The sequence below is a fragment of the Carcharodon carcharias genome, chromosome 6 (genome assembly GCF_017639515.1).
Source record: "Carcharodon carcharias isolate sCarCar2 chromosome 6, sCarCar2.pri, whole genome shotgun sequence".
NCBI classification, from domain to species: Eukaryota; Metazoa; Chordata; class Chondrichthyes; order Lamniformes; family Lamnidae; genus Carcharodon; species Carcharodon carcharias.
Genome location: NC_054472.1, coordinates 38,147,566 through 38,165,538, shown reverse-complemented (window position 1 = coordinate 38,165,538; position 17,973 = coordinate 38,147,566). Strand labels below are relative to the sequence as shown.

General features: G+C 43.3%; 1 protein-coding gene across 1 annotated transcript in view; it reads left to right on the top strand.

Moving 5' to 3' along the window:
- Positions 1-16,268, top strand: part of lrp12 (low density lipoprotein receptor-related protein 12) — a 59,413-nt gene extending 43,145 nt beyond the window's left edge. The window contains exons 6-7 of the mRNA XM_041190438.1: positions 121-253; positions 14,959-16,268. Coding sequence (XP_041046372.1) covers positions 121-253; positions 14,959-15,822 — 997 coding nt within the window. The 3' untranslated portion in view covers positions 15,823-16,268. The remainder of the gene's footprint in view (positions 1-120; positions 254-14,958) is intronic.
- Positions 16,269-17,973: the final 1,705 nt, after the last annotated feature.

Sequence of the window (17,973 nt, the reverse complement as noted above, 5' to 3'; positions counted from 1 at the left end):
CATCTGTGGAAAGAGAAACAGAGTTAATGTTTCAAGTCAAATATAACTTTTCTTAAATAACTGCTACTGAGTTTGTGTCAGTATCAGGAGATCTCAGTTGTTTTCATCCTTGTTTATAAGGTCTTTTGAAACCCATCTGTCAAGAGTTGAAGCTGAACTGCTGCGAAGAGAGGCTCCTCCATCCTATGGCCAGTTAATTGCGCAAGGCTTGATTCCCCCAGTAGAAGATTTCCCTGTTTGCTCATCAAATCAGGTAATGGCTTATCATTTTTGATTTACCTTGTATTTGACACATTCCTGTTACAAGCTGTATTGTTTCAATTTTTTTTGTACAAGGTTCTGAGGTTGCAAATGCCTTCTTCAATATAATTCTAATCAAATGAACCATGACCTTGCTGTAAACCAGTGAGAAGTCTATTTGAGTACAAAACCATTATGATAATCAGCTGTGTAATTGAACAAAACCTGAATTACTGTGCCATCTTTTTTTTTGGAAGCATATTTACCTAACCGTTGGGTATTCAGTTACAGTTTGTTTTCATGAGCTTTTTTCTGCTTGTTGATCTGTGGTTTTGCATATCTGCTGTCAAGACCAAATGTAAACATTAGGTCAAACAGGATTAGGGTGATAATTGAACTAAGGGAGAGAGGCTGAGAGAGCAGGCGGATAATGGTCATTACTCAGTGACTGGATGATTCTGCCAACATACTCGCTAGCAGAGAGTGGGATGCCACCAGCATGGTGAAGGAGGGTGTCATTGGCATACCGAGATCATTCTGTGAGTGGCACAACCCTGATGGTATAGAAGGAGGGGTTGACTGAGGGTGAAGTTAATGTACTAAATGCAGAGGGGGAGGGTGAAGGGTAGCGAGCAAGGAACAGGAATGGATAGGACCTTCTTCACGAAGAGGATCTTATTCAAGCTGTGTGGTTTTGAGGCTGCGGATATCTACTGCCTACAGGATTTCCCCAGCGCTGGTTTCTTTGATGTGACCTTCAAGCAAGTGGCAGCTTGTGTCAAACTCCTGAAGGTGTTTGAGGAAAAGAAAGACCTGCCAGAAATGAAGATCCTGACGGCGGAGCCGCTCTTTGTTCTACCGTTGCATCGTGAACGGGTTGCGACGGTGCATCTGTACAACCCCTACATCCCTGTCGCTGACGTGCTCACCTTCCTTACCAGGTACTTCGATAAGGTTGGGAGCTGCACTGAAGTTAAAGATAATTTGGGGATCTGGACATGTAAACGCCAGGTTAAGGTAACGCTCAAGACCGACGGTAAGCGAGCCGTTTTCCACCCCCCTTCCAGATTCGCTATCGGGGGAAGCCATGGTTACCTTGTCTACGCTGGGCAACCCAAACTTTGTCGCTCATGCGGCAAGTCTGGTCATGTGGCGTCCAATTGCAGTGCTGTCCTCTGCAAGAACTGCAAAAAGGAAGGGCACCAGACAAAAGATTGTAAACAGGCTAAGTGCTGCAACCTGTGTGGCGAGGCAAATCACCTCTACAAGACCTGCCCCAAACGTTGCCGTACTTATGCACAGGCAGCTAAAGCCAACGAGGGGGAAGCAGAAGAAATGCCTCATGTCACACCAACCACCAAGGCCCCCAGGGAAAACATCGGGACAAAGGAGGACACAGAGAGAGACAAGGTGGAGGAAAAAATTGAGGCAGCAGACAGCCAGTCAACAGCACTGCCCCCTGAACCTCCCACTCCTCAGGAGAGCGAATCAACGGAGGAGGAGGAGGCAGCAGTGGGAAAGCAGCAGGGGGAGTGGCAGCTTGTGAAGAGAGCCAAAAGGAAGAAGTGGCTAAAAAGAAACCAAGCCACTTCCCAGACAAGAGTCAAGAGGCGTCTCCTATCTGACACGGATAACAAGAGCAGCAGCTCTTCGAACGAAGAAGGGCCAGGGCGGCGCCAACAGAAGAAGCGGCAAAACGTTAGGGAGTTGGAGGGCGAGTCACCCAAGCTCCAGAACATTGGTGACAATGAGGAGACCAGCGCACCCCAACTTGGCCCACAATCCAAAGAGGCCAGTGCACCACAACCCCAGGAATCTGGGAGCAGTGAGGCGCTCAGCGCACCCCAGCTCCGGGAAGCCGGGAGCAGCAACGCCCCAGAGGGGGAGAGGATTGGAGAAGCTTCTCCAACAGAGGACATTTCAAACCCCGCTCTCTGCACGGACCCCCAGATGCCACCCGAGCAGAACATCTCCAATGGGGAGGTTCAGGACGCTTTCCTCAGCCCATCCCAAGTGAAGCAATTTGAGCACACCACGGGCATGAAGGAACTCTCAGAGACAACAGGTTTGGTAAGCGACTAACTGCTTTAAAATGGGTGTAAAGATTGTATCCATAAATGTGCGTAGCATTAAATCTACTACTTGATGTGTTGCGACCTTGGACTACCTTGCCAAGGTCAAAGCTGACCTGCTGTTTCTACAGGAGTGTGCGATACCGCACCTCAGCTCCTACAGGCAATGGTCACGATGGTGGTCCCATGGGCCATTGATCTGGTCGGGAGGAAACGACTCTCGTTCCTCCGGCCTGGGGATTCTGCTGCGGGGAGGCACCTTCACTGTCTCCCAGGTTAAGGAGGTGGTGGGCAGGCGCCTCCTCATAGCAGACGTAATGTATAAGAATGCTCCACTCCGGTTAATTAACGTCTACGCCCCGTCACAAGGGGCTGAGCGGCTGGAGGTTTTTCAGCAGCTCCCACAGCTGCTGGCAACCTCCAGGCCGGTCATTCTGGGCGGTGACTTCAACTGCATCATCGATGCGGCTGGACGATCCGGCAGGGCCGACAGCAGATTGGACGCTACATCCAGATCCCTGATGGAAACAGTAAAGGATGCCAAGCTGCACGACGTCTTCAGCAACCCTGCAGATGGAGCGCAGCGTAGATACACCTGGTCGCGGCCTGATGGGTCCGTCTGTTCCAGGATAGACTTCCTGTTTGTGTCCCGCCCATTTGCAGTCAGATCCACCGACGTCAAGCCGGTGTTCTTCTCTGACCATTGCCTCCTACTGGCTGACTGCCACTTAGAGAAGGACCAGAGGGTTGGCAGGGGGGTATGGAAGCTAAACGTGCAACTGCTGACCCCAGAGAACATTGAGGAGCTCAAGAGGGATTACAAAGGTTGGAGAACCATGAAACCCCACTTTGAGTCCCTGACACACTGGTGGGAAGCGATCAAGGGAAACATCAAGTGGTTTTTTGTCCTCAAAGGCACCCAGAAAGCTAGAAAGGAACAGAGGGAAATGTCCCAACTCCAGAAAAACTTGCAGAATCTGCTCTGGCTGCGGTCGATGGGGGTCGATATCAAGGAGGAACTCCAAGAGGTGAAGAGCCAGCAAGCCTCACTCTTTGCCTCGGCGGCCTCCAAGATCATCTTCCGTTCCAGAGTCCGCTCTGTAGAGCAGGATGAGACGTGCTCACGTTTCTTCTTCCAAAAGGTACACAGAGAGAGCTCTGTGATCAGCAACCTGAAGGAAGAAGACGGCTCAGTTAAGTCATTGCAATCTGACATTTTGAGGATTAGCAAATCCTTCTATGCCAGATTGTATGACGTAAAGCCCACAGACAGCACAGCCTCCCAGTCCTTCCTGTCCTCTATCACGGAGGTCTTAGATGACAGTACATGGGAGAGTCTGGACAAAGCGCTAACTCCTGACGAACTGACTGAGGCCCTTGAGTCCTTCGAGAAGAGTAAAACTCCCGGAAGCGACGGCTTGCCGGCGGAGTTGTATTCGGCTCTGTGGGACTGGATCGGCCCAGACCTGCTAGAAGTGTACGAGAGTATGGTCCTGGCTGGCAGTATGTCAGAATCCATGAGGAAAGGCATTATCACCCTCATCTACAAGCACAAGGGGGAAAGGGAGGAAATTAGAAATTGGCGACCCATTTCACTGTTGAATGTGGACTATAAAATTCTGTCCAAGGTCATCGCCAATCGGGTCAAATCCGCTCTGGAATTGGTGATCCACCCTGACCAGACCTGCACTGTGCCGGGCAGGAAGATCTCTGACAGCCTCGTGCTGCTCAGGGATACGATTGCCTATGTGCAGGACAGGGGTGTGGATACCTGCCTCATCAGCCTGGATCAGGAGAAGGCCTTTGACAGAATATCGCACACCTATATGGTGGATGTGCTTTCCAAAATGGGGTTTGGGGAGGGAATTCGCAATTGGATCCAACTGCTCTACACTAACATCAGTAGTGCAGTCTCAATCAATGGGTGGGAATCAGATAGCTTTCCTATTAAATCTGGAGTCAGGCAGGGCTGCCCTCTCTCGCCTGTTCTTTTCGTGTGTTGCATAGAACCCTTTGCTGAGTCCATCAGGAAGGATCCGGGCATAAGAGGAGTGACAATACCAGGTAGTGGAGACACTCAGATCAAAGTCTCCCTGTACATGGACGATGTCGCCAGCTTCTGCTCTGATCCGCTGTCAGTGCACAGACTCATCCACATCTGCGACCGTTTCGAACTGGCCTCGGGAGCCAAGGTAAATCGTGGGAAGAGCGAGGCCATGTTCTTTCGGGACCGATCCTTTGTTCCCTTCACTGTCAGAGCTGATGGCCTGAAGATGCTGGGGATATGGTTCGGAGGGACCAGGGCACGCGTTAGAAACTGGAAGGAGCGAGTGTCTATGGCGAAAAGGAAACTGGGCATGTGGGAGCGACGCTCCCTCTCCATTGCGGGTAAGAACCTGGTCATCAGGTGTGAGGCACTCTCGCTGTTGCTGTACGTGGCGCAGGTCTGGCCCATTCCACACTCCTGTGTGGTGGCGATCACCCGAGCCATCTTCCGCTTTATCTGGAGGTCGAAAATGGATCGTGTCCGCAGGGACACGATGTACAAGCCTCTAGATAAAGGGGGAAAAAACGTGCCCAACATCGCCCTCATACTGATGGCCACCTTTGTGTGCGGTTGCATCAAGCGGCGCGTAGACCCTCGGTATGCAAACACCAAGTGTCACTACATGCTGAGGTTCTACCTGTCCCCGGTGTTGCAAAGGATGGGTCTGGCCACGATGCCGCGGAACGCTCCAAGTAGTTGGACCGTGCCGTACCACCTGTCCCTCGTGGGAAAATTTATGCAGAGAAACACCTTCGACCACAAGTCCGTCAGGCAGTGGTCGACACGTAACATCTTAAAGGCCCTGAGGGAAAAGGAGAGGGTGGATCCTGTGGGATGGTTCCCTGAGCAGACTGACAAAGTCATTTGGCAGAATGCCTCATCACCAGAACTTTCCAACAAACACCAAGATGTAGCTTGGCTGGTGGTGAGAAAGGCCCTCCCTGTAAGATCCTTCCTACACGCCAGGAGTCTCACCCCCTCTGCACGTTGCCCTCGAGGAGGCTGTGGTGGGGAAGAGACCGTTGTTCACCTCCTTGTAGATTGTGCCTTTGCAAAGAAGGTCTGGAGAGGGATGCAGTGGTTGCTGTCGAGGTTCATCCCGAGCAGTTCTGTGACAGAGGACTCTGTGCTCTACGGGCTGTTCCCAGGGACACACACCGAGACAAACATCAACTGCAGCTGGAGGATCATCAACTCGGTGAAAGACGCTCTTTGGTCTGTCCGAAACTTGTTGGTTTTCCAGCGCAAAGCGTTGTCCCCGACCGAGTGTAGCAGACTAGCACTTTCCAAGGTCCAGGACTACGTGCTGAGGGACACAATTAAGCTTGGGGCAGCCGCCGCAAAGGCGCAATGGGGAAGGGTCGCTGCCTAAGACCTTTCTGCCACAGTGCACTGGAGGGCTGGGAACTGTAAAGAGCCCCTCAGTCTGTACAGATTAAAATGTATGTCTGCCAATGATTGAAATATTCATTGTTTTTTTCTGATACACCTTGTGTTTCAGTTTGTAAAAGTTGAACCTGTTTGTATTTTTGTAATGGTGATTTAAAATGTTCGGAATGTTTTTGAAGATTTATGAATAAAGTATATTTTTGCAAAAAAAAATTACTAAATGCACAAGTTGGGGAACAATGTTGTTTGAGGGCACACCAATTTTCATCAAAATAAACTTGAGACATGGAGAACAAAACCATTGGCTTTGGTGTTTGCAGAAACACATCTGAGTTAACTAATGTTACATGCCCAATGTATGACTTTATTATTGCGCAGCTACTGGAAGTACAAATAGGCATGTTTATAATAGGAGAAATGAAGGGGAGGAGGCCAACAAGGTATTTTTAAAAAGAAAATTTGGAATAGAATGCTGCAACCCAGTTAGTAATTTTATTGTAATTCTAGTCAATCCCCTGTGGCTTTTGAGCAACAAGGCATTCAGATCATGTACATAAGGCAGGCAGGGTCCAACGGTGGAGGGGAAACTCAAAACCAGAAAAAGGCAAGGGAAAAGGAGAGAGATAGGAGGGGGAAATAGAATGTTTCCATAACTCCCATCCACAATAAAAGGAGATGAGAGAGAAGGATGGGGTGGGGAGGAGGAGGATGATTGGGGAACATGGACAGCAAGGGAGAGAGCGAATGAGGAGGGGTAGAGATGTTTAGGTGATTAGTATTCCGAAGATGGTGTGAGGCAACAGTTTCCTGGGCCTGTGTTGATGCTCTGCTGAGAAAGTGTCAGTGCTCCTGGGATAGTCCCACTACTCACACAACCATAGAATGGTTACAACACAGAGGAGGCCATTTGGCTCCATCATGTCTATGACAGCTCTCTGCAAGAGAAAATCAGCTAGTTCCACTCTCCAGTCCTTTCCCCTTAGCTGTGCAAATGTTTTTTCTCTTCAGGTTCTTATCCAATTTCCTTTGAAAGCCAATGTGAAATCTGCATCTACCACACTCTCAGTGCATTCTAGATCCTAACCACTCACTGCATAAAAAGTTTTCCCACATGTCACTATAGTTATTTTTCCACTGACCTTTATATCAGTGTCCTCTGGTTCTTGACCCTTCCACCAATGGAAACAATTTCCCTCTATTTATGTCTAAATTCCTCATGATTGTGACCATTTCTATCAAATCTTCTCTTAACCTTCTCTAAGGAGAGCAGCCTGAGCTTCTCCCATCTATTCACGTAACTGAGATCCTTCATCCCTGGAACTATTTTCATTAATCTTTTCTGCACCCTCTCTAAAGCCTTCAATCCTTCTTAAAGTCCAGTTGAGGCCCAACCATTGTTTTATAAAGGATTACCGAACTTCTTTGCTTTTGTACTTCATGCTTCTACTTCTAAAGCCCAGGATCCCGTATGCCTTTTTTAAACATTTTATCAACCCAAATTGCCACCTTCATTGATTTGTACACATTTACCCCCAAGCCCCTCTGCTCCTGGACCCTTTATTTTATATTGCTTCTCCTCATTCTTCCTACCAAATTTATTACTTCACACTTCTCTGCATTACGTTTCATCTGTCTTTTGCCCACCCATTTGAACTAGCCTGTCTTTGCCCTCTTTAAGTTTATCACTATCCTCCTCACAGTGCACAACGCTTCCAACTTTTGTGTCATCTGCAAGTTTTGAAATTGTGGCCTGCACCCCTAAGTCTAGGTCTATTAATATAGATCAAGAAAGGTCTTAGTAATGATCCCTGGGGAGCCCCACTGTATACAGTCTGAAAAACAACCATTCACCACTACCCTGTTTCCTCTTACTCAGCCAATTTTGTATCTATGCAGCCACTGTCCCTTTTGCTCCATGACTTCAAATTTACTGACAAGCCTATTATGTGGCATTATGTATACCACATCAACTGCATTACCCTTATCAACCCTCTCCATTACCTCATAAAATACTCAATCAAGTTAGTTAAACTGGATTTGCCTTTAATAAATTCATGCAAGGCTTCCTTAATTAACCTGCAATTGTCCATATAACTGTTAATTTTGTCCTGGATTATTGTTTCTAAAAGCTTTTCCACCACCAAGGGTAAACTTACTCGACTATAGTTGTTGGGTTTATCTTTACACCCTTTTTTTGAACAGGGGTGTAACATTTGCAATTCTCAAGTGCTTTGGCACCATCCCTATTACTAGGGAGAACTGGAAAATCATTGCCAGTGCATCTGAAATTTTCTCCCTTACTGCCTTCAGCATTTTTGGATGCATCTCATCTGATTCTGGTTACTTATCAACTGTAAGTACAGCCAGCCTTTCTATTACAAATTTTTACCCCAGCAATGTCTCATTTACCTCTTCTTTCACTATGACTTGGGCAGTATTTTCTTCATTGGTAAAGACAGGGGCAAAGCATTCATTTACTACATCATTTGCGCCCTCTACCTCCATGCGTAGATCCCCTTTGAACCAACCCCTCCCCTTACTACCTTTTTACTATTTATATGCCTATAAATAACTTTTGGATTCTCTTTTAGGTTAACTGTCAAACTCTTCTCATATTTGTTTGTTCCCCTCTGAACTTTCTATATTCAGCCAGGTTATCAGGTATAATATAAACATGGCATCTGTCACACACAGCCTTTTTCTGCTGCTTCATAATCTCTATCTCTTTCATCATCCAGGAAGCTCTGTTTTTGCCCCCTTGTGGTGATGTACCTCGACCATATCCAAATTATCTCCTCTTCAAAGGTAGCCCATTGTTCCTTTTAAGTTTTGCCTGCCAGTCTGGGCCAAAATTTGTTCTCATCCCACTGAAATTGTCCGTCCTCCAATTAATTATTTGTACTCTAGATTGCTCCTGATCCTTAATGAGGGTTAAGGGACCTGGATCAATTTATTTGTCAGCTCACTAGGAAGGCAGCAAAGCCTGAAACACTATTGTTGTGGGCATGGTGAATTGGTCATTTTGGTGGGGTGGTGGGGAGACAGGGGGACAAAAGCTGCTCAGTTTGGGCTGTACATTGGGAGGTTGTGAGAAGTGAAATAATCATGCTCTGTGGTGATGGAAGAGGATTACAAAGTCAATGTGCTTGTCAATGGGAACTAGGGGCCAAAATTCAAAATGTTTCATAGCTTGGTTGGAGAGTGTGGTAGTAGCACAGAGGCTGTCTGTACTTTCAAATTACTGCTTCTAGGAGGAAACTATGGAGCACAAGTTGATTGGTTGAACTGTGAAATGTCATGGTCAGTTCCAGTTCTGTTCAATTACAAAGATACAAAGATGAATGGAGAATGAGTAAAATTCTGAAGGCATATGTTCAGTAACTTGTGGACCATGCAGATACTAAAAGATACCAGAGGTACAGAATGAGCTGGAAAGCTGTGTTAGGGTCTTCCCAAGGGATCAGATGGGGGCTGAAAGAATTGACACACATTTCATTTTATTCCCAGACTTTAAAACATACCTAATTTATTTACTTATATGGTTCTTTGCAGAGAACAACTAGCAATTGCATAATAAAACGCCTGAAGGTCTTAAAGAAGGACAGAAAGTTAAAGAGACGGCGAGGTTTAGGAAGGAACCAAGTCACAGAATCATTAAGGGTACAGAAGGAGACCATTCAGCCCATCGCGCCCATGCCTGCTCTATAGAGCAATCCATCAGCTCCATTCCCTCGCTCTATCCCCATAGCTCTCCAAGTTGATTTCCTTCCAGTGCCCATCCAATTTCCTTTTGAAATCATTCATTGTCTCCACATCTACCAACCATATAGGAAGCAAGTTCTAGGTTATTACCACTTGCTGCACAAGAAAGTTCTTTCGCACATGTCCCTTGCATCTCTTACATCTATGCCTCCTAGCCCTTGTGCCGTCAGCTAATGGGAACAGCTTTTCTTTGTCTACCTTATCCAAACCTGTCATAATCCTGTAAAATGTTGATTTAATAATGTAGGCACTTAGGGCCTAGGCAGCTGAAGGCACAGCTATCAATGATAGAGTAATGAAAATTGCATAGGAGGTCAGAATTGGAGGAGTGCAGAGAGTTCACAAGGTAATGGGGCAGAAGGAGTTTTAGAGATAGGAAGAGGCAAGGCCAAGGTGGGATTTGAAAATAAGGATGAGGATTTTAAAATCAAGGCATTGATGGATTGTGTTGGTCAATAAGTACAGGGTGATGGGTGAACAGGTCTTGGTGCAGTTAGGATATAGATAGTAGAGTTTTGGATGAGCACAGGTTTACAGAGGCTGGCCAGGAAAACATTGAAATAGTTGAATCTAGATGTAGCAAAGGCAATAGATGAGGATTTCAGCAATGAAAGCAGTTTATACTTATATAGAACCTTATAGTGTAATAAAGGTGCCTCACAGGAGTGTCACAAAGCAAAATTTGACATCAAGCCCAATTGAAGATACTGGGACAAATGACGAAAATCCTGGTCCAAAAGGAGCGCCTTATAGGAGAAAAGAAAGGTAGAGAGAAGGAGAGATTTAGAGAGGGAATCCCAGAGCTGAGGATCTTGGTAGTGAGGATGCAACTACCAATGATGGAACAATTAAAATTGGAAGTATTCAAGAGGCTAGAATTAAAGGAGTGTAGATATGTAGGAGAGCTGTGGGGCTGGAGGAGATTACAGAGATAGGGAAGGGCAAGGCCATAGAAGGATTTAAAAATATGAATGGGAATTTTATAATCGAGGCATTCCTTAACTGGGAGCCAGTGTAGTTCAGCGAGCATATGTGAATGGGACTTGAAGTAGGTGAGGACATGGGATGACCTCAGTTTATGGAGGGTACAAGAGAAGCCAGGAGTGCATCGAATAGTCAGGCCAGAGGTAACAAAGGCATAGAGGAGCATCCTACACTTATTCCCCTGTTGGCAGAGGCTCACTTGGCTCTGGCTCCGGGCCCTGTGAGATATGCCTATAACTGCATCTGGATCTGATTTCAGCTGAGGTGGGTTTACATCCTGAGAGTGGCTGGCACTGGTGGGCAGTAGCCCAGACTCATGTGTGTGTTTCTGTGTGCCCCTCCCATCCCAGTTGTGGAGAGCAGTGGTAGGGTATTATCGTGCCTGTTTTATTAAATTCTGTTTGGTACTTTGAACTGATATTTCTAAAAAGTTGACATAAACCAGAATTGTAAGATGTTATTTATCCTGCACGGTGAGGAAACACTCATCCAGATTGTCACTGAAGTTCAGTTGGCTTATAATTGAAGTTCTTGATTAGATTACAACATTGAATCCTAATCCTTATTGAACATTTTCTGTACATTTACATCCATGCTCTTTCCCTTTCGCCCTCTGATTTCTGTTTCATTGCATCAAATAGTTGGAATTTGAGATGAATGTGATCTTAGTTTATTATTGTAAATTGGGAATTGTATTTAGAATCCAAATTTGAGAGAAAATACCAAAAAAACTAAGGAAGAATGGTATCCTGAACTCATGTGCAAATGAAAAAGGAGTTTCTGAAAATCAAAAAGTTGCCCCTGAAACCCAAAAATGGCCCTCAAGAAAATCTCAAGAACTGGGGGATGGTTGGGTTGGTTTATGTTGACCCTGTGTTAAACCTCAGTTCACCCAATTCTAGGCATCACATTTTAGGAAGGATATTTCAAGGTCTTGGAGATGATGCAGAGGTGATTTCTTTGAATGATACCATGGATGAGGAACTTCAGTTATGTGGTGAGACTGGAAAAGCTAGAATTGTTCTCCTTGGAGCTGGGAAGATGAAGGGGAGATTTAGTAGAGGCGTTTAAAATCATGAAGGGTTTTGATAGAGTAAATAAGGAGAAACTGTTTCCAGAGGCCATGTATTGAAGCTAATTGGCAAAAGAAAATGGTGAGATGAGACACATGTTTTTATGCAGCAAGTTATCATGATTTGAAATGCACTGCACAAAGGTTGGAGGAAGCAGGTGCAATAGTAACTTTCAAAGGGGAATTGGATAAATATTTGAAGGGAAGAAAATTTTGAGAGCTGCTGGAAAAGTGCTTGAAAGTAGGAATAATTGGATATCTCATTCAAAGCAATGGAATATCATCGTCCTAAGCTGTAAAATCCTATTATTCTATGATAGTGGACAGAGTATTCAACTGCAAGCAGTCAACCATTTTTGATTTAACTACTAATCTGTATATTAATTACTGTTGGTTGACCACTGACACTTACATGACTTTTAAAGTTCAAAAACTTACCAAGGTTAAATTTTGCCACCTTTGTTATGGGTTTTCCCACAGATTGTATGACATAGGAATTTTCAGGACATTTTGAAATGGAAGGCTGCACATCATTCAATAATTTTAATGGACAATAGGAAATTTTCTTTTCAGATGTTGTGATTAGCAAGTGCAAGAGGATTAACCAATCCTTAAAATGTAATAAAGTTCAATTCTTGTAATAGATTAATTGTATTAGATCAGGATGTCAGCTGGAGCTGTTAATTATTTAGAATGATGTGTCAAATTGAGAAAATGAGTGTCACTGAGAAATTGAGCTTTTTAGTTCAATTTAATCAAGATTAGTATTTGCTCTCTGGGTGTTTTGCACTGAAGAATTCAATCATGACAGGTTTGTTAATGCTGCACATAACTGTACTGCTAACGCACACAGCTACAGAAGACAAAACTCTGGGTGTGTATAAGCCATGACCATATGGTGAATTATCAATTTCAGCAGATTGAAGCTTGACCGAGATGTGGATTGTGTGGTTCCATATTAGCTATGTACACCTGCCTGAAATCTATTAGAAAGAAGCACTGCCTAGGATCAGAGTGAAGCTGGACAATTTGGCTGGATTTTTCTCCCCCCATTGGAGAAGCATTTCCTGCATTGTGATCATTTCATTCGCAGCGCAGGATCATGATCATTGAAAGACCCTCTAGCTGTAACCGAGCAAAAGTGCAGGACACCCGATGCAGCAGAACATAAGTTAATGGAGCAAATGCTCTGCCACCTGACCCTTTTGATTATTTAAAAGTTAGGGTTATCAATGAGTGCAGACCTTCAAGGACAAGGTGAAGTTTTCTTTGCTTAGACCCCTTCCATCTTTTGCACTGCTGTTCCATGGTCTGCTGCCACCTCTCTCTCGGGGATTCCTGGTGTCGCCATTAGTAGCGGTGTGGAAATTGGGAAGGTTCCTATGTCCTGCTCCCTGCATCATTTAAATGCACCACAGTAAACAAATTTTAAGAGACTGTATCCTTGGGACAGAGGAGGGAAAAAAAAATACTGCTGCTCTGGTAGAGTTTGGAATGTGATGGTGGGGCTCACAACCCTTCTAGTGTTAATTTTGCATGGTATAGCAGAAAAAAAGTCTAGCATAGTGTGCCAGGCAACTGAACCAAAGAAAGGAAAGAAAGAAGATATTTTTAAAAGGCGTGCACATATAGCAAGAGCATTTGATTTAAAATAGCATGCTGCTCAGATGCAGCAAATTATTTTAGAAAGTACAGAAAATGTAGAACTTGTAGAAAAAACACTACCTGTAAATTTCAGCTTTACAAATAGATAATAACCAATAATTACAATGATATAAATTCATCATATTAGTTTTGAAATGACCCAAATTAGCTTTAACATTTACAATCAATTAATGCAGGAGTTCCCAGTGCAGCACACATTGCTCTTTGATATGTGAATATTTCTAAGTGTTTTTCTTTTCCCTATTAATTATAGATATGGCAATTACAATACTAGCTTAAACTCATGTTTGTCCTTTTATTCACAATGTCTCATGGGTGTAAAATTGCATTTATCAAAATCAAACCTGAAGATAGTAGTGTAGTATAAGTTAATGCCATCTGCAGTGCAGCTGTTCAACAAAGGGTTTGGTTCATTGTTCAGGATTAATAGCTTTTTTGTGAAAGCTTCATAGTTCAGTTTGCCTCAACAATCAGGGGAATTGCTCAGGGATTTGAAAATTGGACTCAAATAATCATCCTTGCATGTTTCAGCTTTTAGATGCACCTACATGAGTTTTTTGGAGGTCTTGTGTTGCAGTGGGTAGTGTGCCTGCCTCTGAATCAGAAGCTATGCCTTCAAGTCCCAAATCAGGACTTGATAGCCAAGGGAGGTGTGTTCATAATGTAGCCAAACAGGTTGATTATCAGCCTGCAAATCCTTTTAACACACGCCAATGACATACATTTTGAGCGGGGCAGATTCCTGGTCAGCCATGTGATGGAAAGTAAGTTGGAACCTCTACCATTACTATCTATAACTCCACACTACATGCATGTAAAAGTGCATGTTACTATAGCAACTCTGACTCCGAGTGATCTGTAACACATCGTAACACATGAGTTTTGCCTGTTCGACTCCCAGTGACTTTCTGGTTTCTGCTACATCATCCTCTACATGTTCTCTAACTGGAAACTTAAATTGTAGTTTTAAACTAATTATATTTTGTGACTATTTTGCCTGTATTTCTTTTGAAGACTTCAGTTCATAAAGTAACACCAATGGCTTGTGGACTGCCATCTCCACTATGTAACTTACACTGTGTAATTTTCCGCTGTGTGACATGTGCATTGCTTAATGCAGGGATCAGAATTTTGCAAATCTAGGAAAATATAAGCTTTTCATGTGATAATCATTACTGTCACCACATTAACTCACAGCATTGAAAGTCAGTTTTCAACCCTGTTCTAAAATATGACCACACTGAAAACCTTGGTGTAGTTGGGATCTGTTTTGTTCTCTATTAAATTCTGCATAATTTTTTTTTAACTACACTATATTTTAATTTTCAAAGCAGCTTGGCAAATGTATGAAGTGCTCTAATATTTTGAAATGCAACCTCAGAAAGCTGGATTAAAAAAACAATGAATTGTGTCAATCAGCGTGTATACATAGAAGGCAGGAAGTACTGGAAGTATATAACAGTCCAATCTGCACCTTGTATTTAAAAAAAACAGGTTTTGGGATCATCCGACTTGTTTTCATAAATATTTTTTCATATAATCTAATGTTCTTCCTTCACTCACAGTACCAAGACTACATTCTGGTACATTGTTTGCAAAATTGTTTTTTATTGTAATTTTTGGTATAAGAAATTCCTTGAGGATTCTGAAAGGTGTGATGTGAAACCATTTAAACTAAAGTTTTTGAGGTTTGCTGCTGGACCTAATTCTCTTCAATTACGTTTTAGGCATCTATTTTGGAAAACCTCAGATTGGCAGTACGGTCACAGCTTGGATTAACCTCTTTTCGATCCACTACATCCAGTAGGCGATCTAACCTATGGAACCGTGTCTTTAGCTTTGCAAGATCCAGGAATTCAGGGTCTCTGGCACTTGTGTCAACAGATGGAGGTGATGCAGCTGGTGAACAGAATGTTACAAGGGAAACAGAAAGGAGCAGTCTGCACAGAAGTCTTCAGGCACTCGACTCTGATGAAGCAGATAGAGATGGTGAGCAGAGAGATATGCCAGGTGCAGTTGGTGGTGTAGCAGCCCCTCTACCTCAAAAATCTGCACCAACCTCTGCAGTAGAAGCTGTTGTAGGAGCAACAGGAATTTCCGCTGGCTGCCACACTAATGTTGCTACTGAAATAGTTCCGTCACAATCGAGAAGCACAGAGCAGCCAAGCATTAGTCCAGCAAGACAGCAGTTGAGCAGTGCACTGAGCAGGGTAACTCAGAGTTTGCGCTGGGTGCGGTTTTCTATTGGGAGATACAATTCAGGTCAGAACCAGAGTCCCTTGCGACAGCTTGATAATGGAGTGCGTGGAAGAGATGATGATGATGATGTTGAATTGTTAATTCCCATTTCTGAGGCAGCATCAGATATGGATTCGAGGGACCGTTGCAGACCAGTAACTGAGCCTGGCACCAATAGGGTACAGGGAACTAGACAACATTATATTTCAACTCCTCACAGAGAACAGTCTAATAATAGAGATGGGCCTTGTGAGCACTGTGGAATGGTTCATACAGCCCAGATACCTGAAGAGTGCCTAGAAGCAACACTGAAGGGTGAAGCCAGTGATGATGAATCCTTGCTTGTCTGCTAGATGTGCAATACATCGACTAATTTTATTTATGCTCCTGTCGGTACAGTGCATATTGTGAGTTTTAAGTTCTTTTGGTACTTGAAAAAGAAACCGGATTTGTCTGACTGTGCGATACAATATTTATTATATTTTACTTTGATTTATGGGAGTCAACTAAGTGCATGGTAACATGTCCCATGCAGTTTTTTTTGGTTTGTATCATGCATTCAAGATATGTACGTATAAATTTGTTTTAAAATGTGGAATGAAAATAAATTATAACTTAAGTTTCTGCATTTACACTTCCTTTTCCTAGCTGTTTCTAAAATATTGTCTTTATTTATTCCTTTTGTCATAAATAGCATGTTTTATGATTTTTAACTATTAGACTTGTTAGGTGCCCTGAAAACTGAGTCTGGAACGTGAAGAATAATGTAAACACAAATAAAAATCCACTTTTACAGTAACAAAGGTTTTTTTTACTACTGCTATCCTTTTCTATTTTCATCCATGCGTCAAGAGAACTCCACAGAAGGTGCAATATTTGTTCAGGTGCCTTCTATCAGTCATGATTCTGAAGCATTATTTTTACTTGAATAACTTGAGATATTTTGACTTATCTTAACAATGACTTCCTGATAGAGTCATGCCATTTGAAGAGGGGCATGTGATGCTATACATAAATGAATATTTTGCCTAAAATATTTGATATAGCTGCTTCTGGGGACTCCCGGCAAACTTTCTCAGTAACATTTTTAAATAGTAAGTAGAGTTTTTTTAAACTCGTTTTATTTTTTGGATTCGTTGCAACTTAGCTCAAGAATGGCAGTCAGCCAGGATACTATTGGGGAAAAAAATGGACCGACAAATGAACTTCTTGGTGCACTTGAGAATTTAATCCTACCACTTTGCATGTTCTGAGTGAGCTAAAGTATTCAGTTCACATTTCCATCCTTGGGTTTACTGTTGCTGTTGAGCAAGGATCACATTATTTGCAAATGAAAATTATCAAGAATTATCAAACAGTGAATCTAATAATTTTCCAATGTTCCCCATCATGCCCTGCACCCAGTTCAGGGCAAGAACTGGCCTGAATTGATTGAGCGATATCCAAGATTCTGTTATTTTTGCTTTGAATTTAGCTCCACTGCTAGGTGTTAAAAGCAGTTGGGCATTTACCCTCCAGATGGTTGGATGCGAAGACTTGTCTCTGGCCTTCAGGAAACTTTGGAAGTTGTTTGAACACAGATCAACATCATTGAATCAAACTGTGTTTGCTTTACCAATGATGCTTTGCTTCCAGCACTGTGTATGAAAATGTCTGAGGAGCCTGGAGTTTTTCTTCCTTTAGAGAAGTCAAGACTTCTGTTGATCCCTCCCCAGGATGGATCAGTCAAAATTGGAATTGTCAGTGCCATTCTCTACAGCATGTTGCACTAATGACCTAATATTCTGTGTCCCTTCACCATTTGCACCCCCCTGGGGTTGTAACCTGTATGGAATAACAAACCATACTCTGAGCATTCAATATTAGATTGAACACATCTACAACCTCATGCCAGTTTTTTTGATTGCTGCATAGAACAAGTCAGATTGGACTTGGAATTTGATAAAATGCAAATTTTTTTGGGAGGGTGAGTTGATGAAATCAAGTTGACAGGAAAGTGTGTTGTATAAAAACAAAATCTTGGATCATTTTCAGTTGTCTAATTAAGATTGCTTGAGTATAAAATCTAAGTGGGCTTGTTGCTAGATCAGTGCTCCCAAGATGTCCTGGTCCTGTTAATGTGATTACTGTTCCATCCCATTTATACCATACAAACCAATACAAAAAGGACTGATTATTTCCCTAGGCTGCTAGCACTCTGTAATCTCCAGGTTGACATTGCACAATGGATTTGGAGCATTGGTGGCAACACCTCTAATGCAATTGTCAGGCCTGAAATTAGATCATAAAATCGTATAGCACTGAGAGAGACCGATTCAGCTCATCGTACTTGTGTTGCCTGTCTGAAATTGCTATCAATTATTCCTACCATTTTTCTACCTCATTCTACTTGATTAGTCTTTTCCTTCATAACAGAAGCTGTTATGAACACTAAGCTTGAATTTATCCTCTCACATTGTCTAGCCGACAGCTGCTGGCAATTCAGTCTTTAAAACCCTGGCAAC